Consider the following 27,248-nt stretch of genomic DNA (forward strand, 5'->3'; position numbering starts at 1 on the left):
GTTGACGCTCATGCTGAAGTCCATACCGCCCAACAATACATGCTGATATCAATGCAGTAGATTCAGCTTACAGTTACAAAAATGCCGGACGATGCGTCCACGATTACCCCACTCAACGCTGCATCTCGATCAGTGTTCCCAACAGGTCCCAGCTTCACTCTTGAGGACTTCTCAAGTCGCGACTTCATTGTCAAGGAGTTTATCGAGGCGCTTTCGGACTCCGCTATTTCGAATCGTCGCTCTACCATCACGCCCACAATCGGAAACCAGCCGTTTGACCCGAAGCCACTTATCAGAACTCTCGAGCATGCACAGCGGCGACTCGGTGAAATCTCCGGCGATCTAGAAATCAGAGAAAATGAACTGTCTGCAGCAGTTCGCCGGGCTGAGGCACAGCATTCGCAGAACCTCAATACACTGGGCAAAAAGCTAAAACACACAATCGAGTCTTTTCAGCAGCTCGACACCTCGCTCAATGGTGCTGGGCTATCAGGTGTAGAGCTTTCCGGGGCCACCGGAAATATGGCAGTCGAGACAGGAAAGAAATTAGAAGAACTAGACCGCCAAAGACGCCGGGCGCTTGATGCCCGCTTTCTGCTCGAGTGTTGGGATGGTGTGAGCAATAGAGGCGAGCTAACGCTTCTAGAGAATCTGAGACGTTCCGGAACTGGTGAGGCTAAAGTCCGGTCGGCACAGATCGCGCGGCAACTGCTTCGAATAAGTCAGAGACTAGATACCGAGAGCTGGAACGATTCGAGTGGAAGGAACGCCGGGCTCACCGGAAACGGAGTCATATCTGCAGACGACAACATAAGTGGAAAAGGGAATGGGACCAGACGAAACACTCGTGAGATTATCGAGAAGTTTTCTGAAACCTTGGAGAACGATTTGTTAAAGCAATTTGACGACTTCTACCGCAAGGCAAATTTCGAAGGCATGAAGGACTGCGCAACTGTACTTCAGGATTTCAACGGTGGTGCAAGCGTCATTGCTTTGTTCGTCAACCAGCACCAGTTCTTCATCGATCGAAGCCAGCTAGTTACAGAAGAAGTAGGAGGTGATCTAGAGACCTGGGAGATGCTCGCAGACCCCGATGCTGAACCTCTGAAAGTGGAACCTAGCCTTCAGTCTTTGGTCGACGAAGTCAAGGTCGTAGTGCAAGAGGAATCGGCCATTATCCGGCGGGCCTTTCCGTACTATGAACAGGTCCTGGGGAAGTTTTTGCAACGCGTGTTTCAACAGTCTATTCAACAAAGATTAGAAATGGTCCTGGAAAAAGCAAACAGCGTCTCGTCACTAGCATTTTTACGATCTTTACAGAGCTCTCGAAGTTACATCAGCGCTCTTGTTGATGATTTAAAAAGTCACGGTCTGACCGAACACCCGGATCCAATCTCTTCCCAAACGGCTTTGGTTCTTGACCAGCAGCTGGAAGATTTGTTCGTACCTTATTTTGTTGGGTCATCATATATAGAGAGGGAGAAGAGGACACTGGAAGAGCTCTATACGTCCTTGCTTTTCAAATTCACCACTTTCCATGCGCGCAGGAAAAAGGCGGCAACGACTTTCATGGCATCACTTTCCAAATCCGGTACTGAAATGCTTTCTTCGGCTCGTGACGCGTATTTGAGTCGCCTGGAGTCCTCGGAGTTTCCTCCAACCCAAAGAAGAATGCTACTCCAAGTGGCAGGGCTGAGAGAGTCCAGCGACCTCACAAAGCCTACTGATATCAAACTGACCGAGGAAGACGGCATCCCAAGCATATCTTCTGCAAAGCGGATGCTTAAGTGGCTTGCCGAAGCAGTTGGCAGAGGCTTAGAGCTTAGCGTGAATAGTGAAACACCAAAGGATATGCTTGCACTGTTGACTCTCCTTCTTTCAGTAATGGGAGAAGGGTTCATCGAAGTGTCTCTAGATGCCGCACTGGAAGCAGCAACATCGCAAGAGTCTGGGAGAGTAGAGCCAGATTTCGCATATTTACCAGCTATTCGAAATGCTATTGGTATTGCGAACTTGATGGTAATGTGCATAAATACTTTGCTCATCCCTCTTGCGGCGGGTAGTATCACAATTCGGCGGGAGATGGAGAAGAAAACAAATCTCATCACTATGCGCATAGAAGAGAAGATCAACATACTCGAGCAGAAGGTCATTGACACTACATTAACATGGACTGGCAAGCTCTTGTCTGGCCAAAAGAAAAATGATTTCCGACCCAAAGAGGGGGATAGTACAGCTTGGTTGGAAAAGTTACAAACACCAGTGAGTCATGATGAATAGGCCTACTTTCAACCTCTGGAAGGCCATGCTAATCTATCTTAGACCTGTGCTGCAATCTGCACTTTCTTGACTCGCGTGCAAAACGTGGTGAAGACATCCTTGCCGCCCAGTGGCTCTAATATTCGCCAGCTGCTGACAGAAATCGCTATTGGAACGCGCACTCTCCTGCTAGATCATTTCAAACGGTTCGTTGTGAATGGACCTGGTGGGCTTATGGTTACCAAGGATATGACGCAATATACGAACCTCCTCAAGTCCTGGGACATCGAGGAACAGGTCAAAGGACCAAGCGGTACGCTGGACGTGCTGCTGGAAGTGGGCAACCTCTTTGTTATTGGCTCTGAAGCTTTGCGCGAAAGGATTCGTGGTGGTACTGGGAGTGGTGGCGGAAGCGCTGGAAATAATACTGGAACTAACCCTGGGCGAAGCCTCGGGGCTTCTGGCCAAACGGAAACAGGCCTTAGTGTACAGGAGGTCCGGGCCTATGTTTCTCGGAGAGAAGATTCCAATACAGCTGCACTGCAGAGTGTTCTCAATGTTCTGTGATAGGAAACAGTGTTGCCTTTGCCCGTTACTATGGCTAATGAAGTCTTGGTCGTGTTAGATTCCTTACACAGTATTCCGTAGTTATAGACCGTTGTTTGATGTAGCAAGGCTAGTTTACCTAGTTAGTACCCATTTCCTTTACCCTCCCTCTTTTCGATCTGCCGTTTCCTTCTTTCCCATTTTCTTTTTATTGTTCCTCCCCCCTTTTCCCTCTTTTTTTTGCTAAAAAAGGAAAAGGGGCGGGCATGCCCGGCGACCTTACCCCTTTACTAGTCTGTAAACTAACCAGCTAGTGGCAGGATTGACTAGTTTATATTGACATAATGCAATGAGAGCGCTAACTTGGCAGGTTCAATGGTGTTAGGTTTCATTCCGCTTTAACCGATTGAGCTGATATTTGTTGTGATCCTTTTTTCTCTTTCCCACCACCGTGTAGACTACTAGTCTCTCTTGGTGATCCAATGAGAAGTCCAAGCACTGCTTCTTTGTAAGTTCTTAGTTATAGCTACGATAAATCGTAAATACAACTTCCTCTCTTATATATTCCGTAAGTACTCCGTACTTACTGCAGCATAGTGTATAATTACTTCTCCCATGAGCCCCGCTCCGTGATTAGCAAAAGCTAGTCCATGTAATTGAAGTAGATAGTGTTGTCCATGCCATGAACATGGTGAACCCCTTGATCTGCTAAGGGATCCCCACTATTTCCGACGCTATTTCGATACTATTGGAGACAAATTACACTGCCAGGCTCTTTGATAAATGAAGCCAGTACTTGTAGCAGGGCCCATCCGGTAGAACACTTCGCTCGAAATTTAGAAAACACTGGCACCGCGTTTATCAATTGATTTTCTCTAGTTACGCAGCGCTGCCCCGGCTCATTCATATTGATTACAACTCCCCGTTTGAGCTGATGGGTGATATTCGTGATCAGAAGCTTGACAAGGCAGAGCGCCTCGTACGGGTTCGTATATAGTGTCTGCGATCCTTTATACTTACTCTTATTTCATTTGTTTCTCTGTAGGGTATAGATCGCAATGACTCGATGATGTCTCTCACTATTGAATCTAGCTTTGAAAAGACTTACCTTCCTCAGTTCGCCTGATAGATGCATTTAAGCCTAAGTAACACTAGTTACACTTAGAGGCAAGATTAGAACTTTAAAGGTCACCCGGAGCACATGTGTGCATGCATTACACCCCATAGGAATTTTCGATAGAAAAGGATACTCTTTCCAAATTCTTTGTAACTCACAAACCACCTCCTATATCATTAAGCCTATCTCGTGGACACTCGGCCGTTTCAGACGCTAGAGATCAGTCAAGAATTAGGTGATATAGATACTGCGACGTCTCCTTCAGAACACAGTCTTATTTTTCACCTGTTCCATCTACAAATAACCCCCGCCCAACATGGATAAATTTCCTGGTGATGTCTTGCGGTGGTTCGGTGAGGAGCATGACCTTGATCTTGCTCTTGATAAGGATCCCACTCACTCTGTCAACTCCCCAATGAAGATACCACACCGAAAACTGAAAAGGCCTTGCATTAGGAGGACATTGTCTTTAAATTCTGCCACCTTCATTCGACAACCATCATTTACTGCCTCGCATAAGAACCACCGCTATTCTAGTCAATCTCCCGTCACGCCGTCCTTCTTGACCAATTTTCTCATTCGGGAATCCAAACCTCGTCCGCTATCCAGCCAAGCACAAGGCCATCATGCTCCTCAATCATCTTCGTGCAGCATTGATCCGGGTGCTCAATATTATCAAGATCCAGAAGCGCGCCTCAAATTGCGACTCTACCTAGCATCCCCACATAATTTTGACGAAGCCATTGAGTTCGGCTTTCCGACTCCGGCGGACGGAGACACGACATCAAGTCCGGCCAGCTCACCAAAACAGAGCTCAAAGCCTCAGAATAACAGGAGGAAGATACATCCAGCTGTGGCTCACATTGCAGACCTCTGCACAGAGACCGATGGTGCTATATCAGACCCCGTACAGCCGTCCCGGCCCTTGGAAAACCCCATCTCAGACAAAGCTATGTCACTGCGTGATACGCAAAAACCTTGTGCCGTCGATAAGGGGAGCGGCAAGCTGCTAGATCCAAATAACCGTGAAATGACACTGAAGATGACGTTGACACGGCCTGATCTTCGAACAAATTCTTGGGAGGCTGTTTCACCAGATACTCCCGTGTCTACCGGGTCACTTTCAGCAGAAGGAGACCTACAAACTTGCACTGCTGATGAGAATATGCGACACAAAATGAAAACTGTATGGTGCAAGCTTAGGATATGGAAATAGGGCCCAAGCTGCAGATGAATTGTGTGTTATGACTCATTATGTTATATCGGTACCTTATCATGGTTTAAGTATTGTAGTCTTCCCTCTTACTGTGCTCTATGATATTTCATCCCTCATCCAGTTTGCTTGTTGAGCTACTACTGCCGCCTTTTGAGGGTACCTCTAGCATTAGCGTGCAGGACATTGCTGCCTGTGGCTTTTGCCCGTATTGCGAGCCACTCATCGCCTACACAGGCAAGCGTAGTATAAGACATTGTCACTATTATTCCTGGCCGCATACTTCCTTCTCTAAGTTCGTTCGAGTATTTAAAATCCATGCTACTCATTATACGAGCCCTACCCCCCTTGTACCAGAGCACTTCATTTTGATTTGGCATACCTGTATCTTTGCTCGTATGAAACTTGCGCGGAATGTTTCGCATCCTAACATAGTGTTGGCTAATAGTAACTAGGAGCTGTTTAATGACTCACTATATGCGCTTGTCCATGGTCAAAGGGCTGAAGAGCTATATGCCATTAGGCGAACGGTTTTATCTTCGAAACTTGAGCCACTAGTACTTGTCTTACTGTGTTCCCTATCATACTAAGCTCTTCCCATGAGAACATACTGGCTACTTATGCTTTGGTCTCCAGATATGACCGAAATGTGGCAGTAGGCCTGTTCCTGGTTGTACTAAGGAATTCGGAGATTATCGCTGCGACGACAACCTTCGCTATTCCTTGCTCAGGTTATTGCAACTCTGATCTGCCCAATAAAGTGAGAATGAGCATCACTAGTAGCCAAGACCTCATAATGTGTAGATCAATTTGATCACTTTTGAGAAGAAATACCAATACCCCGTGACATTAGGGAGGCCACTGAGCGGCTCGAGTCAAATTTATACTGTTTTATTGTGTGTTTACACTGCAACAACAAGGGTCGCCAATGTCGCATGGTTCCAGGTAATGAACTATGTAACATTTCCAAAGGCCCCCGGATCCGGCCAACTCTGGGTCAGGGTTCATCTACATACGTCAAGCCCCCGGCTGAAACCGAGGTCTAGACGTGCTTCGATAAGCATGCTTCCCACGTGACCGTGGAGCTTCCCTGCGGCCACGCAGCTGCAGTGATCATTGAGACATTCTTCCCTGCTCGTTCATCAACCGGAACGTCCTTTGCTTCAGACTTCCTATTCACAAAGGATACATCATTTAATTGACTTGCATAATCTGTGTTCTCAGCAGACTCTCTACCTCGAAGCAATACCCCGGCCGCATTTGCCGGTTATCAGCTCTTACTCCCTTCAAATGTGTCGTACTTTACGGCCATGATCTTTCGATGGCTCCTGCTGGTGAGCTGCCTTTTGGTGGCTCTTATACCCCAGCAAAGCTCCGCGAAGAAATCTGATCAACCGAAGATCACGGCAACCGAGCTTACACACGAACCCTTTTCCCTCTTCTACTTCGAGGACTCGGAAACTGTTCTTATGAGCCTGAAGAATGGGGACTTCAAACAGTCTTTCGACGGGGGCGAGGAATGGGAAGACGTGGTTAGCAGCGAGGATGGTAGTGTGAAACAGCCGGTAATCTTCATACGGCAGCACCCGTTCGACAAGAATAAGGCCTATGCTCTTGGTGTTGATGGACATCACTTGGTCACCACGGATCAGGCCAAGACGTGGAGATCGTTCGATATAGTCGACCAGCCGGCCTTACAGCACCCGCCCCTTGTTTTCCACGGATGGGACTCGAGTAAAGTCATATACCAAAGCGAAGAGTGTGCCGGATTTTTCTGCATCGTGAGGTCGCACTACACAACTGATGATTTCAAGACCGTTAGGCTGTTGCGGGAGAGTGCAGCGGGGTGCTCGTGGGCAGTTGGGCACCCTCACTTCGCCGAAGATTTGGATTTGAACCAAGAGTTGAAGGACAGATCACTGTGTGTCGTTCCTGGGTTGAAGGTGCCCTTTGGACACGCCAACCGCTTGGTATACTCGGATGATTACTTCGTTAGTAACATCGAAGGCACGGAGGTGAACTTACATGAGGGCCGGCCTGTCTCTGGTGTCATTAGCACAGCCGCTGTCAAGAAGTTCATAGTGGCCGCTGTCAAATCCAAGGGAACAGAAGAGCTTGCCTTGTTTGTGACAACGGATACGAATACCTGGCATCGAGCCGAATTCGATGGGCATCGGATAGAACAGGACGCGTATACAATGTTGGAGAGCACCAACTACAGCCTGCAGGTAGACGTCTTGACTAGCCCAGCTAGCAACATGGGTGTCCTTTTTACTTCGAATTCGAACGGCACATTCTTCAGCCGCAATATTGAGCACACCAATCGCGATATGGAAGGGACGGTCGATTTCGAGAAGATTGCTGGCATTCAGGGCATAGTTATGGTCAATACGGTGAAAAACCCGAAAGAGGTTGAGTCCGGGCAAGCGAAAAAGGTCATCAGTAGAATAAGTTTCGACGATGGGAGAAGCTTCCAGCCTCTCAAGGTTGGCGACAAGAATTTACATCTACATTCCGTGACTACGTTCGCCAATATCGGCCGGGTATTCTCAAGTCCAGCACCAGGGTTAGTCATGGGAATCGGCAATACAGGTGATCACCTTCAAAAGTACACCGATGGCGATCTTTATATTTCAGATGATGCTGGTGTGACTTGGCGTCATGCTCTTGATGGGCCGCACAAGTACGAATTTGGGGACCAAGGAGCTGTGGTAATGGCAATCAGCGATAAGGGCAAATCCAACAAGATCAGCTTTTCTCTTGACCATGGCAAAGAATGGGACTCGGTCGAGATCGAACATAAGATATATCCCACTATGGTCACAACGACACCAGACTCCACGAGCCTAAGATTCTTACTAGTCGGCAAGCAAAACGAGGAAAGCGGATACATTGTCTATTCCATCGACTTCAAGGGATTGCATGAGCGGAAATGCGAAGAAGATGATTTTGAGACGTGGCCAGCTAGACTAGACGAAAACGGCGAGCCAGACTGCTTGATGGGTCACAAGCAATTTTTCCGTCGCAGAAAGGCGAATGCTGACTGCTTTGTGGATGAGGAGTTCAAGGATCCCCTGCCGATTATGGAGTCATGCAAATGTACGGCAGAAGACTTCGAATGTGAATATAAAGGCAGCGAGGATGGAAAGAGTTGTATCCCGGCCTTACTGCCGACGCCTCCAGAAGGGTGCAAAAATCCCGATGATACCTTCATGGGACCGTCTGGTTGGAGACTTATACCAGGTGACACCTGCATCCGTGATGGCGGCAAGAACCTGGACCATGATGTCGAGTGGCGTTGCAAGGATGCAGGGAATGTGCCCACATCTGGCGAAATCAGCGTGGAAAAACAATATTTCGATGCAAGGCAATTCAGTGCCTACTACTATCTGGAACGTCAGTCAAGCAGTTCTGGAAATGACGAGACGATTGTTATGCTCACTAGTGAACGTGCCCTCTATGTATCACACGATCATGGGAAGACATGGACACAGCCATTGAAAGGCGAAGCAATCAGCAGAATCGTTCCTCACCCGTATAACAGTGATGGTGCTTTCCTCTTGACGGAGGATGCAGCAGGCTTTTGGACTGTTGACCGTGCCCAGTCATTCAAGCCTTTTGATGCACCAGCGCCCCCAACTGAGGAACGTCTTCCAACCCTCACGTTCCATCCTCAGTACAAAGACTGGTTGATCTGGACAGGGGCCGTTGACTGCGGATCTGGTGACTGTCACTCCAATGCCTACATCAGTAAAAACCGCGGGGACAACTGGGAGCTGCTGCGGCGCTATGTTCAAAAGTGTGAATTCGAAAGCAGGGAAGGCCGCAAAGATAGCACGGACCTCATATTTTGCGAGCAGTTCGAGAATGAGAACAGGAACAACCGCCTACAACTGATGTCGAGTAAAAATTGGTTCTCAGACTGGACTGTCCATTTCAGAGATGTCATCAACTATGCCACTATGTCCGAGTTCATTGTTGTGGCCTCTAGAGACACAGAAAAGCCAGACTCTTTGGTGGCGAGCAGCAGTGTCGATGGTGAGACATTTGCAGAGGCAAAATTTCCTCCGAATGTCAACGTCCCTGTTCAAACGGCATATACTGTGCTTGAAAGTTCTACTCACGCCGTTTTCCTGCATGTTACAGTAAGTAACTCGGAAGGGGCCGAATACGGATCGATTATCAAGAGTAATAGCAACGGAACTTCCTATGTGCTCAGCCTTGGTGCGGTGAATCGAAACTTCCGGGGGTATGTCGACTTCGAAAAGATGCAAGGCATCGAAGGCGTGGCAGTTGCAAATGTTGTCAGTAATGTGAATAAACTGTCAGATGGGGAGCCGAAAAAGTTAAGGACAATGATTACCCACAATGATGGAGGGCAATGGACCTTGCTTTCTCCCCCCAGTAAGGATGCAGAGGGCAAGGATTTCAGGTGTTCTGTCGAAGCAGAAGGCGTTCCTGGCTGTTCGCTCCACCTTCACGGCTATACGGAACGCAGGGATGAGCGGGACACGTTTTCATCCAGTTCAGCAATTGGCTTGATGCTCGGTGTCGGCAACGTTGGTGATCATCTCGGTGGCGAAGACGAGGCCGATACGTTCATAACCCGAGATGCTGGCTTCACATGGAAGTCGGTCAAGAAGGGCAGATTCATCTGGGAATTTGGTGATGCCGGTTCCCTGATTGTAATTGTGCCTGAGTCTAAGCCGACCAAAACCCTATACTACAGCGTTGACGAGGGAGACACGTGGACAGACTTTGTCTTCTCGGACGTGGAGATGCAGATTGATGATATTTCCACTGTACCGTCTGATACTTCCAAGAGCTTTCTTCTCTGGGGCAAAGAGCTGAAATCGGATTACCGAGATAAGCTCGCGACCGTAAGCGTTGACTTCAGTGGGCTCCGTTCCTCCTCGTGCAAATTGGACGAAAATAGAGCTGAGAGCCATGACTATTACCTCTGGGAACCCAAACATCCGTTCCAGAGCGATAATTGCCTGTTTGGCCATGTTGAGCAGTATCATCGGAAGAAACCTTCAGCTCAGTGTTGGAACAACTGGCGTGAACCTCATGTCCACAGCATCGGAAAGAACTGCACCTGCACGAGGGCTGACTTCGAATGGTAAGTAATTTTTCGTCAACCTCCCTCTTATTCTCATTGAGTGCTACTCTATGCATGCAATTGGTGCAATTACTGATTTAAAGGCAGTGATTATAATTACGAGCCTCAGAGTGATGGCAGCTGTGCCCTCGTTGAAGGACTCGCTCCTCCTGATGCCATGGCTGTATGCAGGGAAGACCCGGACGCATATCAATATTGGGAACCCTCGGGATATCGGCGTCTCCCTCAATCCACCTGTCAAGGTGGACTTGAAATGGATCATATCATTTCCAAGCCCTGCCCCAACAGAGAGGAAGAGTACAGGAAGAAACATGGAATCAGCGGTGTTGGCCTTTTCTTCGCAATCGTCATCCCTATTGCTGTAGCAAGCGCTGTCGGTTATTATGGCTATACCAGATGGGACGGCAAGTTTGGCCAGATTCGGCTCGGAGAGAATGTTGGTACCTCCCAGGGTCTGCTGTCGCGAGATTCTTTGCTCATCACCGTCCCGGTTACCATAATTGCGGGTGCGGTGGCCGTCATAAAGGCGCTCCCACTACTAGCTACAAGTCTCTGGCGGAGCGCGAGTGGATATGTGCGCCTAGGACGCAACCGGGGCTACTCAAGGCCTTATGCGTCTCGCGGATCATTTGCCGCCAGGCGCGGCGACTACACTGGTGTTGTTGACGACGAGGATGAGCTTCTTGGTGTGGAAGATCTCGAAGCAGATGAAGAGGAAGAGCTGTAATACTATGTATGGCTCGTCCTGACACCTGTCCGCCAACCATGTCAGGCCCATGAGGTTATGTTATATTATGAGAACGTCATGTATTGAAATGTGTCTCTCTATGTATGCGTTGTTCGCGTCTCACATCTTTTCTTTTCTTATTTCGATCGCCTATATAATGTGCGTGCCATAGAGGTGAAGTAGAACCTGTGCTAATGGGTATCTTGCAATTTTCGGGAGTTTTACGAAACCATACCAGTTCGGGGACTAACCCAAGCAACTCGAGTCATTACATTTTAGGATGTAGTAGCAATATAACGATCTAGTGAGGCAGCTATTGTCCCGTGAAGCCGGGCGGCATGTTCGAAGAATAGCATGCCATGGTACAAATAGAGAGATTGACACCGCAGAGAATTCGGTATGTCTAGTAAGCATTTGCTCCTCTTCTTCATACAAGAGGCGCTGATTGACGACCGCTTTTGAATTAGAAGCCGATAGTTACGGATGTGAAGGAAGCCTGGATAGCGCGCCCTAAACCCATATGAACATAACATATCTCCTTGTACTACGCGTACATTCATCTCACATAGGGAGCATCATTCATTCTGAATGCTCAACCAAAGCAAAAAGAGAGCGTACCTCATCATCATGATCATCATCTCATCATCTCTCCCTGAAAACCTACCACCAACCAAACAACCCCCCCCCTGCGGTGACTCCCAACGAACACACCAAACACAACGGTACCAACAGCAACAACAACAACATCAACAACATGCAAGACTTTAAGAGCAAGAATCACCCACCAAGTTACATTTGCCATTCACCCTGCTTTACTCCACAATGATGACCAACTAATCAATGAAATCACCAAAACATAGTGACATGATTCAACAATCAATGAGTGAAATCACTCGGGCCGAACGAGTTCGGCAGGAGCTGCATGCGAACAAACCCAGCAGTCAGCCATTGGTTCAAAATAGAACGGATGGATGGATTGGTTAGATAAAATACCTCGCCCATTGTAGTAAGAGTATAATTCCCCTCACCGTCGTACATAAAAATGGGGAATTCCGGGGTGGTAAATTCACTCATACTGAGACACACACATCATCATCATCATTGTTAGCAAGTTAAGTAAGTAAGTAAGTAGGTGCGCGATTTGTCGACGCGTTTTTGGGGTGAGGGAATTATAGAAATTCCCGGACAGCCAATCAATTATCGATGTAGGGGGATGAGTGATCACTTCTCTTCCTCTTCTCTTTTTGCAGGCTATTCGCGGGTACAGCTCGAAACATTTGAAAAACCAGGAAGAGAAAAGGAGAAAAATCCATGATCAGGGGGTATAGAGAGAGAGAGAGAGAGAGAGAGAGGGAGATACGTACAACTGTCTACACATGCCACATGGTGAAGCGGGAGGTTTGATGTCAGTCGCGACAGCAATGGCTTTGAAGTTGCGATGCCCGGCCACCTGCAAAGCAGTCCGACGAGTAAGCAAATACGTGAGAGAATTTTGTTACCGTTCGTTTCTGACATGTGCAAGGTCCAGAAAGTAGTACACACTTAACGAAAGGGGAAGAGAGGTGTAGAGTTGATAGCTTACAATCGCGTTTCCAAAAGCTACTCTCTCCGCACAGGTTCCAACAGGATAAGAGGCATTTTCCACATTGGCGCCTTGGACGAATTCGCCCGACTCAGTCAGAATGCATGCGCCGACACGGAACTTTGAGTAGGGGCCTGTTGTCGTTGTTAGTGTCGTATTGGTTAATCCTAGAGATATGGTGGCTTTCTAAGGGGACTGGGTTGACTTACAGTATGCGGTATCCTTGGCGGCGATGGCCTGGGTTGAGAGCGTTTCGAGCTCTTGGGCAGAGAGATGATCGGCGGCGTGTACCATGTTTCTCTTTTTTTTACACTTGTCTAGCTGGATGGCTAGATGGGTCTATAGTCAGGGATGAAAGTCAAACGAGGTTTGACAGGTAGCGGGATTCGATAGATATAGTCGTTGTTATTGCGCGGGGAAAGGGGTCATCTGGACCGGAAGAAATGCCCGCTGTGGTTGTTCATGTTTCCACAACCCCTTCGCTTATCGCAAGAAATTGACTTGTCTCACTGACTCACGATAATGATGATAACACGGATAACCAAAATCTTGATTAAATCTTCAATATTGATCTATCTAATCTAAGTGCTTTTCTGTAACCTCGGCTGCCTGTGTTTCAAGGTTGTATCGACTCTCCAACCCGATAATATCCATGATGTCATCACTAAAGAAATCGTCCAAATGCCTTTTCGGGATCCCCCGCACCCACGTCTATATATCAACAAAAAAGACATAGGGGAAAACTTCAACAAACTGAAGATAGATAAAATTCATAAACATGAAATTATAATGGACAGCAAAAGATTTTAAACAGATGAACATCCTCTTCTCCTTTGCACCAATACCAGATTGATGGTCTCAAAAAGAAAGGGTGTTGAAATCTAACTCGGAACATAACTGGAGGTATCATACGAAAGCGCCTCAACCGGAAAGCTTATAAACAAGAAGCATCTGACAAAGATGTCGAGAGAAATGGAAAGGGAACCAGGATCTGAGAGTATAAGAGAAAAAGGCGATCGGGCTGGAAGGTAAAGGGAACGTGACGTAAAGGGAAGCTGAAAATCAGGCAAAATGATTCCGTAGTCCCTCGTAGACGGTGAAGATGAAGGCGGAGCTGGGGGCAGACCGAGCGCAGGTGATGCCACAGCCTCGGTACAGGGCCCTTAGTCCTTGCTGTCTCCACAAGGCTTTGGCAACCCCCCAGAATGTCTGCCGTTCGCCGTTGTATGCTCCTCGCGTAACATCTTCTGTTTGCATGCGCGATTTAATCGTATCGGCAGGGTAGAAGAGAAAATTGTAGCTGACGCCTGCTGCGGCACCTGCAATCATCTTCTGGTAAAGTGGAATGGACTCAGAAGATGTTCCATCCTCCTTGAGCTCTGCAGATGGGGCACGGTATGCGCGGAACAGTGCAGATACTCCCTCATAGCCACCGAACCATGCAGCGCCGCCACCGGTCTCGCGAATAAGTGTTCCCGTTTGTCCACGCCAGAAGCCCAAAATACCGTCTTGACGGAAAATAGTCGCTATCAGAGTCAATGGACCAGGGGCATTTCCACCAGACGCCGCAAGGGGAACTTGCATCTTGCACTTGATGAGCTCAACGGGGGTAAGGGCAAGGGAAGTAATAGACCCAGACGCCGCGCCGCTGAACACCAGTGCCGAGAAAGGGAGATCATCGACGGAAGTATAGACAGTGGCCTTCAATATATCTTGTATCAGACGGTAGCTAAAGAACAAGCAGCTGTTCTCAATGGCAGCGCCGGCCATGGGGGCGCTAATGCCCCGGTAGAGCCCACGTAGGCCATCTGCTTGAAAGGATTGACGGAAACAATCCAAGGGACCTTTGTATCTGAGAGGAAGATGATCTGGTTGAGATTGGAGCCGCACTTTAACGGTATCGAAAGGGTACTCGATCACTTTGCCTGCCATTCCTGCAGCCTAGTGGGGTCGACTGTTAGTCTAGTCAACGACCACATGGTTGGGCATAACGGTTATGAACTTACCGACCCAAACACGATATCTTTGAAGGCCTCGAGGCCCTGGTTGGGCGGGAGTGTAGGCAGCTCCATTGAAATATCATCATTGATTGCTATCGCATGTTCGGCGGCCGCCATCAGGGAAAGGTGGGATGAGCAGTCGAGCTCGGGTTACACGAGACGACTATGACGGGGGAGTTGCGAGGAGAGAGACAGTAGTGGGGGGATGGGAAAAGAATAGACAAGTCTTATCGAGAGAGCATTGTAATTTCGCAAGCTGTTCGAGGGAGAGAACGATCTAACGAGTATTTAAAGACTTTCAGGGAGATGGGGCGGTGTGGTGACTCGACGAGGGGTTTTGCTTGGGAGGTGTGCCCGAAACACGCGCGATGAAATTAAGAGAGAGCGAACATCGCTTGCCAGTAAAACGGAACACGAGCCCAAAAGGCCAAGGAGGCAGGGGAAATCGGGATATGAGCGATGGGTGGGGTGGGTAGACCTCGCGGCGGTTGGCTGATTGCGGTGAGTGCTGCAACTAGTCGAGTTGTGATCCGTCAGACTTCTCGCCGACAAATCCCTCACAGTCACAATTCAAGGCCAGACGGGGCCCGGCGCACCACTTCTGCCGAGATCCGGTTATCTGATCGGTCTAAGATAACTTTTTCCTCAAAACTCGGAGGCCCCGAAAAAAAAAAAAGAGGGCAGCGGAGAGCTAAGAGAATTCCATCATCATCCCGTCTGGAATCTCTCTTCTTCTTTTTTCCTCTCTTCCTTACACTTCCCAACACACCCCCATCTTGGTCGATCGGCTCGTTTGGCTCTGCCTACCCTCGGACCGATCATGTCTTCCGCGCCTTCAGCTGCTGCCCCCATCAAGGGCATGCGGAAAAATGGTATGAAATTAGCTACCCCACTTTTTTTTACCCTGGCCTTCGAAAATAACTGTTGCTAATGCTTTTCGCTTCTCGGACCCGCAGGAAAAAACTGGCATGATACCAAGAAGCCGTTCCGCCCTACTGCGGGCATGACCTCCTACGCTAAGCGACTTGAAGCACGCAAGCACCACGAAGCCGTGAAGGAACACGAGAAGGAGTTGAAGGAAGAAAAGGAGGCAGAGAGACAGGTGGGATTCGACCTGTGACATGTCTCAAGGAAGAACATGTCAATCTTGCTGACAATTACCTAGGCGCATATTCAAAGAATCAAGGATCGTCGAGCCGCTAAGGAGGAGAAGGAACGCTATGAGAAGATGGCAGAGAAGATGCACCGCAAGCGAGTCGAGCGCCTGAAGCGCCGCGAAAAGCGCAACAAGTTGCTGAACTCTTAAGTACAGTCAGCTCTGGTGCCTCTTCTCTCCATTATTGTCACATCTTCTTTCCTCTTCCACCTTTTTCGCCTTTGCTGTTGATCACTAACCCGTTCTAACATCTCGTTCGAGTGGTGGCTGATGTACCCCCACGCCGTAAACCTTCTGTATCATCCACCTTCACATCATATTTCCTTTCTTACCGGATTTGGGAATTACGGCCGATTGATGGCTACTGTTTCATGACTATCGGAGTTCGCTGGCGATCGTGGAGTTAGAAATCAACCTCTCAGAATAGTACATACTACAATGAATATCCCGGACTAAGTACGCGGTTTCTGACCTATCCATCATAACATCGTAGTCAGTCGATAGAAAAGACAGGATGTAACACGTGGAAGGGGAATTCACAGGCTGTTCTTTTCTAGTAGACATCAGTATGGCCGGATGTATCTAGATGCTTCACTCAAATCACAAAGTATAGATTCCGAGGCCTGCTGATCCTTTGCGGGATCAGGGGCCGATGCCTTCGATCGGCCAGCGCATGGATCAGCGCTTGGCATCACGTTCAACCACGTTATGTTTCACTTCTGCTAGCGAGTCGTACGACCGATGTGGAAAACATCTTCAGAAACCCGACCGCCCAAGTTGACCAACGCGTTGAGCAGCGTTAACGGGGTTCAGGGCGTGCAAGGAAAGTGGAGAGGGTTCATTGACCTGGATCCTTCCTGCCCGCCATGGTCTCCCAACCGTCCAAACAGCTGTCCGCTCCTTACCCACCGGCCCATGGCTCTGGAGCCGTCGGAAGCCAGAAACCAGCACCACCCAGCGCGCAGCCCTCCAGTGCCACCAGCGACTACACCGGGAGTCTCCAACTCGGCCAGCATCATCATGGTCGCGAACTGTCTCAACCTCCCGGTCTTACTGGAGAGAAGCATCACCACAACCACCACCACCACCACCATCTGACCTTCGACGCCCCCCACCCAGATCGCGTCAAGTCTAAATCCCGCTCGAAGCACAAGCACAAGCACAGTAAATCCGGCGACTTTCGGTTTCACCGAAGAATGAACAACCTCGCCTCGTCCGCTGGTTCCCGAGGTCTTCTGCCAACATGGTCTGGTAGTAAGGAAAAGGATAATGATGCCGACGATGGCTTGCTTAGACCCATAACGCAGGAGACCACCTGGTCGCGCTGGAGCTCGGATTCTACCGCTGCCTTGGGTAGTGGGAGCCGAAAGGGCAGTTTGCTTGATGTCATTGACCCGAGCAACAAGCTTGGTCCCATCAGGCGTCAAGAGATACGCTCGATGGAAGATTTGGAGCAGGTGAAGAGTAAGCGTAAACAAGGGGAGGAGTAAGTCAACTGATGTCTGTTCAGCTTTGGGTTGGTTTTGACTGGTTTCATGATAGATATCTACGGTCTGCCCTGTCGATGATCGGGACCCTTGCAACGGATATCACCCGTAGATTGGATTATACGTATTACAACCTCCTGGAGAAGCTTGCCGCATTGAATTCCACCATCGCGTCATTCCAGGAGCTTTCTAGTTCCACCTCTGCCCTCTTTGACGACTTCCAGCGGGAGACATCAGGCTTGGACAAGGACATCCGGAAACAGATGGGGGAACTGAAAGAGTTTCAGCCCCAGTTAGAGAGGATTAAGACGTTGGAAGATCGCATGAAGACGGGGCGACAGAGGGCCGAGGGTCTCAACAACCGGCTCGAGGCAATGCGCCATGAAATCGATCGCTGGGATAAGAAAGAACAAGAATGGCAGTCACGAGTTAATCGGCGTCTTCGGATCTTCTGGACTGTGGTGGTAGCTGGCATGCTCGCAGTTCTGCTCGCCACTGCGGTTCAAAATTGGCCGACTGTTACGGGTCCAGATTCTTCCGGATTATCTTCGCAAGCGTTGTCCCTGACAAACTCGTCCCATGCTCTACCTCCGGAGAATGACCGCGAGGCAGTCTCAGATAGCCCGAGGGAAGCATGGTCACGATCTCTGCGGAATCTCCCTTATCGTCATAATAAACGGCCCTCTGGGGTTTCAGTACCCGTCGTAGCCACGGCTACCAGAGGTGATACTAACGTCAGGACTACTGATTCAGACCCACTGACAATATTCGATGAGCTATGAGCGCGCTGGACTTCCTATCTGTGAGACCCAGGACAACTTTCAAGGCCAGCCTTGAGACTGTCGTGTCTCTGTTAATCTAATATGTGAACCATAAATAATGTCATGATACCCAGAGTGTCCCCCAAGCATAGCATTTTTTTTTGTACATTATGCATCCATCAGCCCCTCAATAATACCTCAGGGCGCTTCAGCCGCCTTCTTCTTCTTCTTATCCTCGATGAGCTCAATATTGGCCTCCGGGATCTCCTTCCCGTACACCTCGAGCAGCCATTCCTTGACATCATCACTCACATCACCCTGCACGGTAATCTCCTCAGTGCCACCCGCAGACCTAGTCATCGAAGAGCCAGTAGCAAACTTCTTGCCCAGATCCTTAGCGATCTTCTTATTCTCCAGCCCATATATATCCAACCCCGTGATCACAGTAACATGTTTCCGCTTGTTCCGCTCAACCCGCTTAATCTGTACCTTGGACGCCGCCTTCCGCTCAGCATCGCGCGCCTCGGCCGCAGCAGCCTTGGCTTCCTTCTTCGCGGCATCCTTAGCTGCGCGCTCCCGAGCCGATACCGACAATGTGGCGAGATTAGAGTTGAGGGCCTCTGCATTGAACAAATAGATGGGAAGTTAGCGAGCTGAACTGAACACCAATTTCATTCATTCTGAAACGTGAAGGGAGAGGATAAGGAAAGATGAGAACGAACCCTCTGAATATAGCGACTGGTACATGTCCGGATGAGCGTCCTTCAACCAGTCCTCGCATTTCTTGGCCGTGCCGCCGAATTCACAGTACTATCGAATTCATTGTTAGCTTACTGACACACATCCCTCGCGGTAGCTCTACCACCGGCGCCCTGTTCGTGAATAGTAGATATATTGCTGAAACGAGCAGAAGGGGTTTCATTCTCAGAGATGGGATTGAGTCTTGTAGGGTGTATGTATGTATGTATGCGTACCTCCGGCGGCAATGTGCAAACTATCCATAGTAAAGAATTCAGTTAGCTAACAATACCCAAAACATTATTCCTTTAAAGCGATAGCAGAGACGAACATACCTCCACAGTAAACAACATGCTTAGCCTGCGACTCAGCAGGAACCGGTTGGGCGACGTCGGCCATTGTGATGATATCCCAAAGAAAAATATATAAAAGTTGACCCTCTTTTGTAGTTTCGTTTCGAGTATGAAAGGTATGAAGTTTGTAGAGATTCAAGATATTAGGGAATCGATCAAGCTTGGACACAAAATCTCAGGTAGGGCCCCTCCCGCCGCTGTTTCGACCGCCTCGGAATGAGCGCGGGGTCGGGTCTGGATGTACGTATTTCCTGGTGGGTTGCGGCTTGGCTTTTGGGGCTAGGCTGTTTTGGGTAGGTACCTTTTATCTATCTTACATTTGATTTATCGATACTACGCTGCTGTAGATTATGATGGGGAAGGGAGATGCTTTGTTTCTGGTAGGATTGATCATGGAAAAATAGGATCTTGCTTTGTTTATTAGGAGACAGAATTGGGTTGTGGGTAGAATTGGGTGTCATGGATAGGTGGGGCGACAGTATGCTGTGCTCCGATAGAAGCTTGAATATGATGCATTATCCGCTTGGTTTGAAGCTTGTGGTCATGTCTGATGTAACTGTCCATAGGTTGCCAGGCTTATTTGAAAGACTGTAGGAAGGATCGGCTGACAAGCTATTCTTCAGGTATTCAAGTTCACGCGCTGTAGCAGAGGGTAGGTCTAGGTTGGAATACCTCTTGAGCTTGCTCATGTTGAACCAGTCTAGAAGCTGCAATCAGTTGAACCTGGCATTCTCTGCATCTTGGATTGCCACACGGACTGAAGTTGTCCGTCCCGCGCACTCTATCGTGCACCAATTCGTTACGGATTGGGAACTGACAGTGGCGATCAAGAGCCGTCAAGCAAACATGTCCCCCTGTCATGACGCTCGATGTTGACGCCACTGAAGTAGCTGCATACAGCAGTTTGGCAGTCGAAAACAGAATGGACGTTCGAGAACGATTTATTTCAGCCTTCGACCATGCGAGGCCCGACGCAAATATCCTCAAAGAGAGAGAGGCAAACAATGTGTATTCGGAATACCTCGAGGGCAAAAGAAATGCATTGTTGACGCATACGCATGCAGATAACAAAGCAGGGTCTGGATCTGAAGACATGCCCGTATGTCTGGACGGCGATTGGTGATCGAAGAGCTCCGTGAGCCCGGACTGGCCAGTATAGTTTATGCATGAGTGACTTGGCATGGCCGCATCTCCGTCAGTTGTTGGAATGGGCGATTAGAGTGGCTGCGTCTGCCGCGTCTTATAGTGTGGGCCTGCATAGACCAGGCTTCGAAAGGCAAATCTGGCAAGCTAGCCGTGAGCAAACCCGTAGTAGTGTTTACGCTTTTTCCGCGGCAAGCCCATTTTAATATGATGAACATGTAATTGCAGGCGCCACCTCAAACATCTTTTCAGCATGGCAGCCTGAACTGAAGTAGCAAAGAAGGGGAGGGACAGAGAAGCATATGTGCGAGGCAGGATGTATTTGAGTCAGGTATTCTAGATGCGAGACCGAGAGAGGGAACGGCATATCAGCAATGAGCGACTGCATGGCATTGGTGGGTAGCGTCCCAGGAAGAAGCAGTGTCGAAAGCTGATAACGGTGACAGCCTACATACAGTGCGCAGTAGCTATTGTGCGCGCACACTGAGCGAAGGTTAGCGTGGGCGTGTCGTGCTCGTTAGTATGATCATTCATTTGCTCCGTTGCTCCCCGTTCTAGACCACTGGGAAGCCACACTTATTTGAACCTAAACCTGACAGTCACTAGCGTGGTTGACTATCCACCCAGCAGGATGAAGTCCGCACGAGTAAAAGTCACTCCATCCGTAGTCGCTGTCTCTGCGACCTGGAGAAGACTTAGTGAGGTTTTGCGCAGGACTAGATCAGACCGTCTGTCAGTAATGAGCTAACGGGCCCAATCGGTTTGACCCGCCGCATCTCATATCCTCTTCCAATGAGCAGTTGCGTCCATTCCAGTAGCCTCGGAGCCTACGAAAGACCCGACGGTCATAACAAGGCCATGCGAGTGCACGGGCGCGGGCTGCTTAAGAGACACGTCAGTGAAATTGCCTCGCACAAATTTTGTTGGCACTTTGGCAGAACAGGTATATTGCTTCGTTTACGGCAAGCTCGCGTCCGAGCGAGTCCTGGCGAAGCGTACCGTACGAGCTAAATGCCACGTTAGAACATCCCTGCTGCAAAGTTGACAATGACTGTTAAAGCAAAAGGTAGCGAAGACATACGGTAAGGGGACCCGGGGGAAAGGCCAGGAGGGAGGGAGAGAGGGATCGCTGGGTTTCGCCTCTCTATAGCACCCCGCGTTTGAAAGCGGGCTAGACTGATCGACGGTGGCCTGGCCTGAACGTTTCTTTCCGGTTGGTGTTGGATAGTCTAGTCGGGGTTGTCCGTGGCGCCTTCTGCGAGTATGGGCCTAAATATAGCTGCTCTGATAGGCCGTGATAGGTCCTGATAGGCGATTTCATACCTCTGGTTCGGTTCCCTGGGTCCAAGCCAATCGTGATCATCTAGATTGGGCCTGTCAGCTCTTTAGGTTCTTAAGCGACGTAAGTATTGATAAGGGGAAGATGGTACACAGAGGTCCATGATGAGTAGGACAAGGATATCTAACCAATCGTAATGGAGGTAGATGATGGGATGCGGACAATGGGGGACAGTTTACGCAGGACTAGTACCTAGTAGGGGGTCCAACACGGTCCCATATGCAAGCGTGGCTGGTTGTTGCTTGATCGCTGAGTACCGCATGCGGCGGTTGACCAAAGAGCATCGCCAGAACACCCCTCGTGGGAAGGTCCTTGCGTTCACGGCGTACGTATCACGATCTGTCATCCTTGCCATCAGTTGTCTGACATGCATCGAGCCGCCTTACGGGTTTCTTGGTTTCTTTTTGACGCCAATCTTAATTACAAGATTGTTTCACCACCCCACTTGTTTTCGAGGGAGATGAGGGGCTGCTCGGTTGCATGTTGAGCACGCCACAGGGGAGATGCACCGATAGGGACGGACATGGCTGGGACGCTAGTCAGGAGAAGGATGCGGACGGGCGTCTGGAATTGAGACGGTAGCTCGATAGATGTTGTAGATATGACTACTTACCTAGCGCTCATTCGAGTGTCCGGAAACGGGCACTAAGCGCGGATCAACGGATCCAAGTGGGTGTTGTCCAGAAGGATTGGCCCCCAGAAGGCAGTAAGTACTTTGGCCAACAATTTACTAGTTAATTAGTTCCGGAGTTTCATCCGTCAGCATCAGCATTCAGCATTAACTAGTACATAGATCTGAAGCTTCTCGTAGATTTGTTTTAGAAAGGGCCTTTCAGGAGAGCAACATCATGACAATATGATTCACTGGATCTAGAATATTCCTATTCCCTCAAGAGAATTTCGATCCACGATGAGGAACTGAAGAAGGCATAGATTGCTAGAAACAAACTCGTATTACTGTACAAAGTAGCTCCGGTGAGCGTTTATGCCAGACGCTCGGATCCACGTGCTCCGCCGCAGACAGGAGAGACCTGCGTGCTTAGTGTTCTGTCCAGCCCTCTTCTTAGCAGTCTAGCTAATAGCTATCTAGTTTGGTCTACACATCAGTCCGTGCCCTACTGGTACTTGAAGAGCAAACAAACAAATGACAGAGGGGGGAACTAACGAATTTGGCTCAAGTCGTCGAGATGGCTATCTAGAGACTAGAGAGCTATGGGGCATGCAATTTGTCTTTTAAAGAGACAAAGATGGTGGCACTATTCTGTAGACGGAGGACTAGCTTGGAACAGAAGACAGAGCCATATTCCTGAGAACAAACATTACTGTCAGCGTGGTAGGTGCGCAGTCTTGGTTCAAAGCGTATGCAACGCAACCGCACCAAAACATCCGTGCATTCCGTTAAGACATGGGAGGAAGGTAGTAATTGGCAACATGCCACGAATAACCGGAAGCTTCCAGGATCCCGTGTTATCCCGAGAACATGTTGTCGGCTGGGAACTTAAAACATTCGACGACTACTAGATTACATCCCGGAGGATCTCGACTTGCAAACTGAAGTGTAGTTATATACATTCATCGATGCTTAGTCAAGAGGAGGCACAGCTAAAGACTAATTAGTTCTTAATGTAAAGATATGCTATGATTAGTATGTACAGTCGATACTAATTAGATGATAGGAGATAACAATGCCAGGTGGATCGGTCATTGGGAAGGGGAAATCGATCTGCTCTCATGTTTTGCGGGTGCCCCGGAATGGACGGACGAGCAACGGTCGCGCATTGGCTTGCCGAGGATCTGGGATCTGGACTTCAACAGACCGTGCGGAGGTTTCCCCAGAAATCCAAACAGGCAGGAGGAGAGTGACCGACAAAGTTTCGGGTTCTTTGTTCTGCTTCTTCTTATCAATATCACATCATCCCTTTTCCCAAGGGATGCTGCGGGAATGAAAAGCCGAGTGGGTCTGATAATGCACAACTCTGCTCCGTGTACGGCATGGGAATGAGATTATGATGATGTTCACCTTAGCTGTCAGGTCTCATCTAGTTTAGTCCAGTCTAGTCTACTAGTGGATATGGTAGGCTGGTAGTAATTATCGCACGTCCCTCCTGGACAGCTTCAAACCGGATGTTAGGAAGAGACCCTCCCTAGTCTCTACAGTGCATAACTAGCGTGTCTTGTAAAGGTTTTCGGAGTCCTTCTAGACTCCGGTCGCAGTACTCTGTACGTAAATGTCCATCAATGTTTAATTGGTATGCAGCTAGATATAGATTGGAGGTTGTATCCAAACAGATAGCTTGGTTCCTGATAGTAAGGTAGTAATTAGCTAGTGTAGTAGTAGATACGAGGGAGGTGTGTATGGCCGATAGGTCAAACCTTCAGTAAGTACAGCCCGAGGGACATTGCTTCATGAGGCTGGCATCTGGATCGTCGAAGTTCGGGTGTCAAGACTGGTCTGACCCCACTTTGACTGCAGCCAATGACCGTTTGTGAATTGCTGGATTGGGCCCACTGTTATGCACCACGAGAGTTACACCATTCCAGTGCCAGCCAATCACCAATGAGCCAGGCTATTTGCACTAGGCAGGAAAGAGTAAAATCCAGCTGGAGACTAGTCCGACACGTCTTAGCGCAACTGCTCCATCCCCACCCGGCCGGTTTTCCATTCGAGGTACCGTCGTCATGATCACCTTGTGAGGTTTTGGTTCTCTGGTGGCAAACCAGATCGAAAAAAAAAAAAAAGCAAAAGCACCGAACAGATTCTGTGTTGGTTCAACCTGGTTTGATGCCCTCCTTGAGAGGTACTGGTTCCTAGGTACGGTGCGCTGCTTGATACGAAGAACGAAGGAGGGGGGGTGGGAGAGAAAGAAGGGGGATATCCTCGTACTTCTTTCTTAACCCACGCGTACGTCAATCGTAATCAACTCTCCAACAATCCTCCTTCGCCAAGCCATCGACGCGGTACCCTGCGTCTCTAATTCCTCTCGTTGGTTTATCTACCAAACCTCACTTGATCCGCGCGACATCAACGCTTCTTTTCCCCCCCTTCGCCCCCCCTATCGTCGGGTATCTAGACTCTCTCTAGAACCTCCAACATCCTAATCCTAGTCTAGTGCCTGGGATGATTTGAAGATTTATTTTTCATTGTTAAATCACAAATAAAGATAAAAATAATATTAAGAAAAAAATAAAAAGGCAGAAACAACGGTCGAGCCCCCCCCCACGCATTATCGCATCTCCACTCGCCACTATCACTAAACTCGAGCTCGAGAAGAGAGGACAGAAAAGAGAGAGACACACAGACACAGACACAGGTATTTCCGGTTTCCCGCCGCTTCCCGTCAACGTTACTTTACGTCTCTTGCCTTTCACCCTGCGACTTTCATACACGCTGGGCTATTCCCGACCTTTCATCTTAATCTAGCTTCGACCCCGTCCAAGTTTCCGATCCTTTCGTGCGACCGAGCAAAAGGCCTTCTCCACCCCCCTCCGAGGGGCTTGCCTGGGGCCGTTAATCACTCTTGCATATCACTGACTTCCTGACACTTGATGGCTCCGCAAGATACATCGTGCTAGCTCTTTTGTCCTATAACAGCTCCGAGGTGCCTTAGCTGCCCCTTCATATATGCTTCCCATCAAGACCAGATCCTACTCAAGCCTTCTCCATCTTGTACCATGACCTCAGTACTTTGTCGCCATTCTTAGATAGCGGGCACTTCCTCGACGCCTCTCTTGCCTTTCTATTGGAACACGAAAAAAACATCCTATCCCAATCAATCTCTCACCACTTCATCTTCTTCAACGCCAGCCTTTTGCAACAACCATCCCCTTCGCAGCTTGCCCTTATGTACCTTATTGAGCTGCTAGGATGACGGCCATACTTCCCGCCTCGAACGAGGGGCGCGCACGCTTCTCTCCGGACCCTCTGCGAAGTCCAATCGCTCAAACCTACTTTCTCGAAGAGCCCAATGTTGCTACGGCCAAGTTCAATCTGCCCGCATATCATCGCAAGGATCGTCCTGATGCCGTGGTGTCCTCCCCGCCGCGGTCTGCGTCTCCATCCCCAGATTTCACCATTACAGCCGGGGACAATTTACCTCCCACGCCGGCGACTCTGAGCAGTTTATCTCTTATGAGCGATGAACCTGATGATGATGAGTTGGTCTTGCCGTCGTACGATTCCAGTCAATTCGCTCAGAAGGAGCCTGAAGCCCTCAGTGATGTGTCTGTGGACTCCTCGGCGGACTTTTCACGCTTGACACAGGCACCAGCCGCTGATGATAGTACAATCGAGTATGAGCCATCGAGGCACGTGGATTATCTTTCTCATGAATGGAGACAGGAGGATATCTGGGCATCGTGGCGTTATGTCGTCGCTCGGAGAAATGTTTATGAAAATGGGATAAGGTTAGAGAATGCCTCGTGGAGGACATGGGCCAAGCTTAAACTCAATCTGGGTACAGTGTCACCAGAAGCTCTCAACTGGTCAGTTCTTGGACAGAGTCCCTCAAGGATCGGTTCTTTGCTAACACACACAAAACCTTACAGGCTGAAGGACTGTGATGTGACGTGGTTGTATGGACCCTTAAAAACATGCACTAAGCGGGAGAAGGCATTCAATGGTTCCCCACCTCCCAGCCGTCTGGAGACACCTACCTTATATCCGGATAGGAAACCGATCTTGAAAAAGAGGACGGCATCCGAGACCATCTTGCAGCGTTCTCTGTCCCAGCATACGCTCCTGCAACATGCGGGAGCTATCTTAAAAGCACAGGAGGCTGAAATCAACCGTAACCGCCCCCCATTACAGCGGGGCCCCTCGGAGTTTGGACATATGCTTAGCAAGTCGTCCACTACTCCCGTGGGGGGCTCTACCAAGGGCACCGCTACCAACACGTCAACGTCGGTCACACCTAGCGAAAGACGACACATTCACTTCAACAACGAGGTGGTGCAGTGTATTGCCGTCGAGGTAAAAGAGGAGGAGGATGGATGGCCTGTCAATCTTGGTGACGACTCGTCAGAGGACGGTCTCGTCATGATGAAACATATCCATTCCGACTCGTCGCTTAGCGACAAAGGCACCCCTCGTGCGAGCCTTGCTGGCGAAAACAAAACCATTGCTCCGCTACCTTCTACCACACTCAAGTACCGATGGGATGCGTCAGACCATCCAGATGATGTGCAAGACTCCCACGGCGATGCTCATGGGAACAGACAAGTCACGTCAGACTCGCCAGCATCCTCGATAATGGGCCGGTGGTCCAGCTATTTCTCAAACTCCACGCCGCCTACTTCGTCCGGAGCCGAGAAGTCGACGCCGACCAATGGGCGATCTCGCAGGGACACTGCGCCATCTGCTAATTTCCTCCTTGATGAAGAAGAGAATGACGTGGAATTTGACTGGGAACCGAGCCGCAACTCATATGGCTTAGGAAGTCTAAGCCGTCCTTGGTTTGTGAACCCGGAAGATGATGAAGAGCTCGATTACTACTTCCATTCGATGTCTCCGGGAGGAACGACACCCACTGAAGAAGACGAACCCTTGAGTGCAAGCATCTTTGACCGTGTGGCGGACACCGTAAACACGGCCAAGGATATTGCGCATGTGATATGGAACGTCGGCTGGCGGCGGTGATTACCTCTCCTTGGAGCCTCCACCAGGTCGCAGAGCGGGCTTTACGACTTTAACGCACTTAATTTACTAA

The 27,248-nt window shown here is 49.2% G+C and overlaps 11 protein-coding genes across 11 annotated transcripts; 7 read left to right on the plus strand and 4 right to left on the minus strand.

Moving 5' to 3' along the window:
* Positions 1 to 81: 81 nt before the first annotated feature.
* On the plus strand, positions 82 to 2,826 carry ASPBRDRAFT_139059 (exocyst subunit SEC10; the record flags this gene model as incomplete). The annotated part of the gene is made up of 2 exons (XM_067619057.1): positions 82 to 2,262; positions 2,323 to 2,826. The coding sequence occupies 2 exons, from the start codon at positions 82 to 84 to the stop codon at positions 2,824 to 2,826; spliced, it is 2,685 nt and encodes an 894-aa protein (XP_067473202.1).
* A 1,220-nt stretch (positions 2,827 to 4,046) lies between these two features.
* On the plus strand, positions 4,047 to 5,409 carry ASPBRDRAFT_49292 (uncharacterized protein). The gene has a single exon (XM_067626302.1). It carries the CDS (start codon positions 4,239 to 4,241, stop codon positions 5,136 to 5,138), a length of 900 nt encoding a protein of 299 aa, XP_067473203.1. The 5' UTR covers positions 4,047 to 4,238; the 3' UTR covers positions 5,139 to 5,409.
* A 1,036-nt stretch (positions 5,410 to 6,445) lies between these two features.
* ASPBRDRAFT_35482 (vacuolar protein sorting/targeting protein 10) lies at positions 6,446 to 10,984 on the plus strand (the record flags this gene model as incomplete). Its single annotated transcript, XM_067623354.1, has 2 exons — positions 6,446 to 10,257; positions 10,345 to 10,984. The coding sequence occupies 2 exons, from the start codon at positions 6,446 to 6,448 to the stop codon at positions 10,982 to 10,984; spliced, it is 4,452 nt and encodes a 1,483-aa protein (XP_067473204.1).
* A 606-nt stretch (positions 10,985 to 11,590) lies between these two features.
* Positions 11,591 to 12,944, minus strand: ASPBRDRAFT_189377 (cytidine deaminase). Its single transcript, XM_067620161.1, has 5 exons — positions 12,776 to 12,944; positions 12,567 to 12,700; positions 12,349 to 12,434; positions 11,978 to 12,059; positions 11,591 to 11,902 (listed from the first exon to the last, which is right to left on the minus strand). The coding sequence occupies exons 1-5, from the start codon at positions 12,858 to 12,860 to the stop codon at positions 11,861 to 11,863; spliced, it is 429 nt and encodes a 142-aa protein (XP_067473205.1). The 5' UTR covers positions 12,861 to 12,944; the 3' UTR covers positions 11,591 to 11,860.
* A 684-nt stretch (positions 12,945 to 13,628) lies between these two features.
* Positions 13,629 to 14,683, minus strand: amcA (putative mitochondrial ornithine carrier protein AmcA/Ort1; the record flags this gene model as incomplete). The annotated part of the gene is made up of 2 exons (XM_067619058.1): positions 13,629 to 14,507; positions 14,573 to 14,683. The coding sequence occupies 2 exons, from the start codon at positions 14,681 to 14,683 to the stop codon at positions 13,629 to 13,631; spliced, it is 990 nt and encodes a 329-aa protein (XP_067473206.1).
* A 639-nt stretch (positions 14,684 to 15,322) lies between these two features.
* Positions 15,323 to 16,194, plus strand: ASPBRDRAFT_49295 (CGR1 family protein). Its single transcript, XM_067626303.1, has 3 exons — positions 15,323 to 15,438; positions 15,523 to 15,668; positions 15,732 to 16,194. Exons 1-3 carry the CDS (start codon positions 15,387 to 15,389, stop codon positions 15,870 to 15,872), a joined length of 339 nt encoding a protein of 112 aa, XP_067473207.1. The 5' UTR covers positions 15,323 to 15,386; the 3' UTR covers positions 15,873 to 16,194.
* A 247-nt stretch (positions 16,195 to 16,441) lies between these two features.
* On the plus strand, positions 16,442 to 18,133 carry ASPBRDRAFT_211798 (uncharacterized protein). Its single transcript, XM_067621939.1, has 2 exons — positions 16,442 to 17,208; positions 17,265 to 18,133. Exons 1-2 carry the CDS (start codon positions 16,589 to 16,591, stop codon positions 17,989 to 17,991), a joined length of 1,347 nt encoding a protein of 448 aa, XP_067473208.1. The 5' UTR covers positions 16,442 to 16,588; the 3' UTR covers positions 17,992 to 18,133.
* tma22 (putative RNA binding protein Tma22) lies at positions 18,125 to 19,434 on the minus strand. The gene is made up of 4 exons (XM_067626304.1): positions 19,044 to 19,434; positions 18,945 to 18,964; positions 18,693 to 18,780; positions 18,125 to 18,590 (listed from the first exon to the last, which is right to left on the minus strand). The coding sequence occupies exons 1-4, from the start codon at positions 19,105 to 19,107 to the stop codon at positions 18,169 to 18,171; spliced, it is 594 nt and encodes a 197-aa protein (XP_067473209.1). The 5' UTR covers positions 19,108 to 19,434; the 3' UTR covers positions 18,125 to 18,168.
* A 1,665-nt stretch (positions 19,435 to 21,099) lies between these two features.
* ASPBRDRAFT_60100 (uncharacterized protein) lies at positions 21,100 to 21,567 on the minus strand (the record flags this gene model as incomplete). Its single annotated transcript, XM_067628169.1, is given in 4 exon segments — positions 21,100 to 21,211; positions 21,231 to 21,234; positions 21,257 to 21,348; positions 21,407 to 21,567. 4 exon segments carry the CDS (start codon positions 21,565 to 21,567, stop codon positions 21,100 to 21,102), a joined length of 369 nt encoding a protein of 122 aa, XP_067473210.1.
* Positions 21,568 to 23,108: 1,541 nt separating this feature from the next.
* ASPBRDRAFT_49300 (uncharacterized protein) lies at positions 23,109 to 23,588 on the plus strand. The gene has a single exon (XM_067626305.1). The coding sequence runs from the start codon at positions 23,213 to 23,215 to the stop codon at positions 23,543 to 23,545; it is 333 nt and encodes a 110-aa protein (XP_067473211.1). The 5' UTR covers positions 23,109 to 23,212; the 3' UTR covers positions 23,546 to 23,588.
* A 1,820-nt stretch (positions 23,589 to 25,408) lies between these two features.
* Positions 25,409 to 27,178, plus strand: ASPBRDRAFT_138944 (protein phosphatase regulator REG1; the record flags this gene model as incomplete). Its single annotated transcript, XM_067619044.1, has 2 exons — positions 25,409 to 26,025; positions 26,089 to 27,178. 2 exons carry the CDS (start codon positions 25,409 to 25,411, stop codon positions 27,176 to 27,178), a joined length of 1,707 nt encoding a protein of 568 aa, XP_067473212.1.
* Between the last annotated feature and the right edge of the window lie 70 nt (positions 27,179 to 27,248).

This window comes from Aspergillus brasiliensis (genome assembly GCF_001889945.1).
Source record: "Aspergillus brasiliensis CBS 101740 unplaced genomic scaffold ASPBRscaffold_25, whole genome shotgun sequence".
In the NCBI taxonomy this organism is placed as follows: domain Eukaryota; kingdom Fungi; phylum Ascomycota; class Eurotiomycetes; order Eurotiales; family Aspergillaceae; genus Aspergillus; species Aspergillus brasiliensis.

Coding starts and splice junctions, on each gene's coding strand:
- ASPBRDRAFT_49292 (XM_067626302.1), top strand. CDS start 4,239: ATGGATAAATTTCCTGGTGATGTCTTGCGGTGGTTCGGTGAGGAGCAT.
- ASPBRDRAFT_189377 (XM_067620161.1), bottom strand. CDS start 12,860: ATGGTACACGCCGCCGATCATCTCTCTGCCCAAGAGCTCGAAACGCTC. Junction 12,060..12,348: donor TGTGGCATGTGTAGACAGTT/GTACGTATCTCC, acceptor TGTGTGTCTCAG/TATGAGTGAATTTACCACCC. Junction 11,903..11,977: donor CTCTTACTACAATGGGCGAG/GTATTTTATCTA, acceptor GTTCGCATGCAG/CTCCTGCCGAACTCGTTCGG.
- ASPBRDRAFT_49295 (XM_067626303.1), top strand. CDS start 15,387: ATGTCTTCCGCGCCTTCAGCTGCTGCCCCCATCAAGGGCATGCGGAAA. Junction 15,439..15,522: donor CAAGGGCATGCGGAAAAATG/GTATGAAATTAG, acceptor TCGGACCCGCAG/GAAAAAACTGGCATGATACC. Junction 15,669..15,731: donor AAAAGGAGGCAGAGAGACAG/GTGGGATTCGAC, acceptor ACAATTACCTAG/GCGCATATTCAAAGAATCAA.
- ASPBRDRAFT_211798 (XM_067621939.1), top strand. CDS start 16,589: ATGGTCTCCCAACCGTCCAAACAGCTGTCCGCTCCTTACCCACCGGCC. Junction 17,209..17,264: donor AAGCGTAAACAAGGGGAGGA/GTAAGTCAACTG, acceptor GTTTCATGATAG/ATATCTACGGTCTGCCCTGT.
- tma22 (XM_067626304.1), bottom strand. CDS start 19,107: ATGGCCGACGTCGCCCAACCGGTTCCTGCTGAGTCGCAGGCTAAGCAT. Junction 18,781..18,944: donor TTTGCACATTGCCGCCGGAG/GTACGCATACAT, acceptor TGAATTCGATAG/TACTGTGAATTCGGCGGCAC. Junction 18,591..18,692: donor CCAGTCGCTATATTCAGAGG/GTTCGTTCTCAT, acceptor TGTTCAATGCAG/AGGCCCTCAACTCTAATCTC.
- ASPBRDRAFT_49300 (XM_067626305.1), top strand. CDS start 23,213: ATGATAGGAGATAACAATGCCAGGTGGATCGGTCATTGGGAAGGGGAA.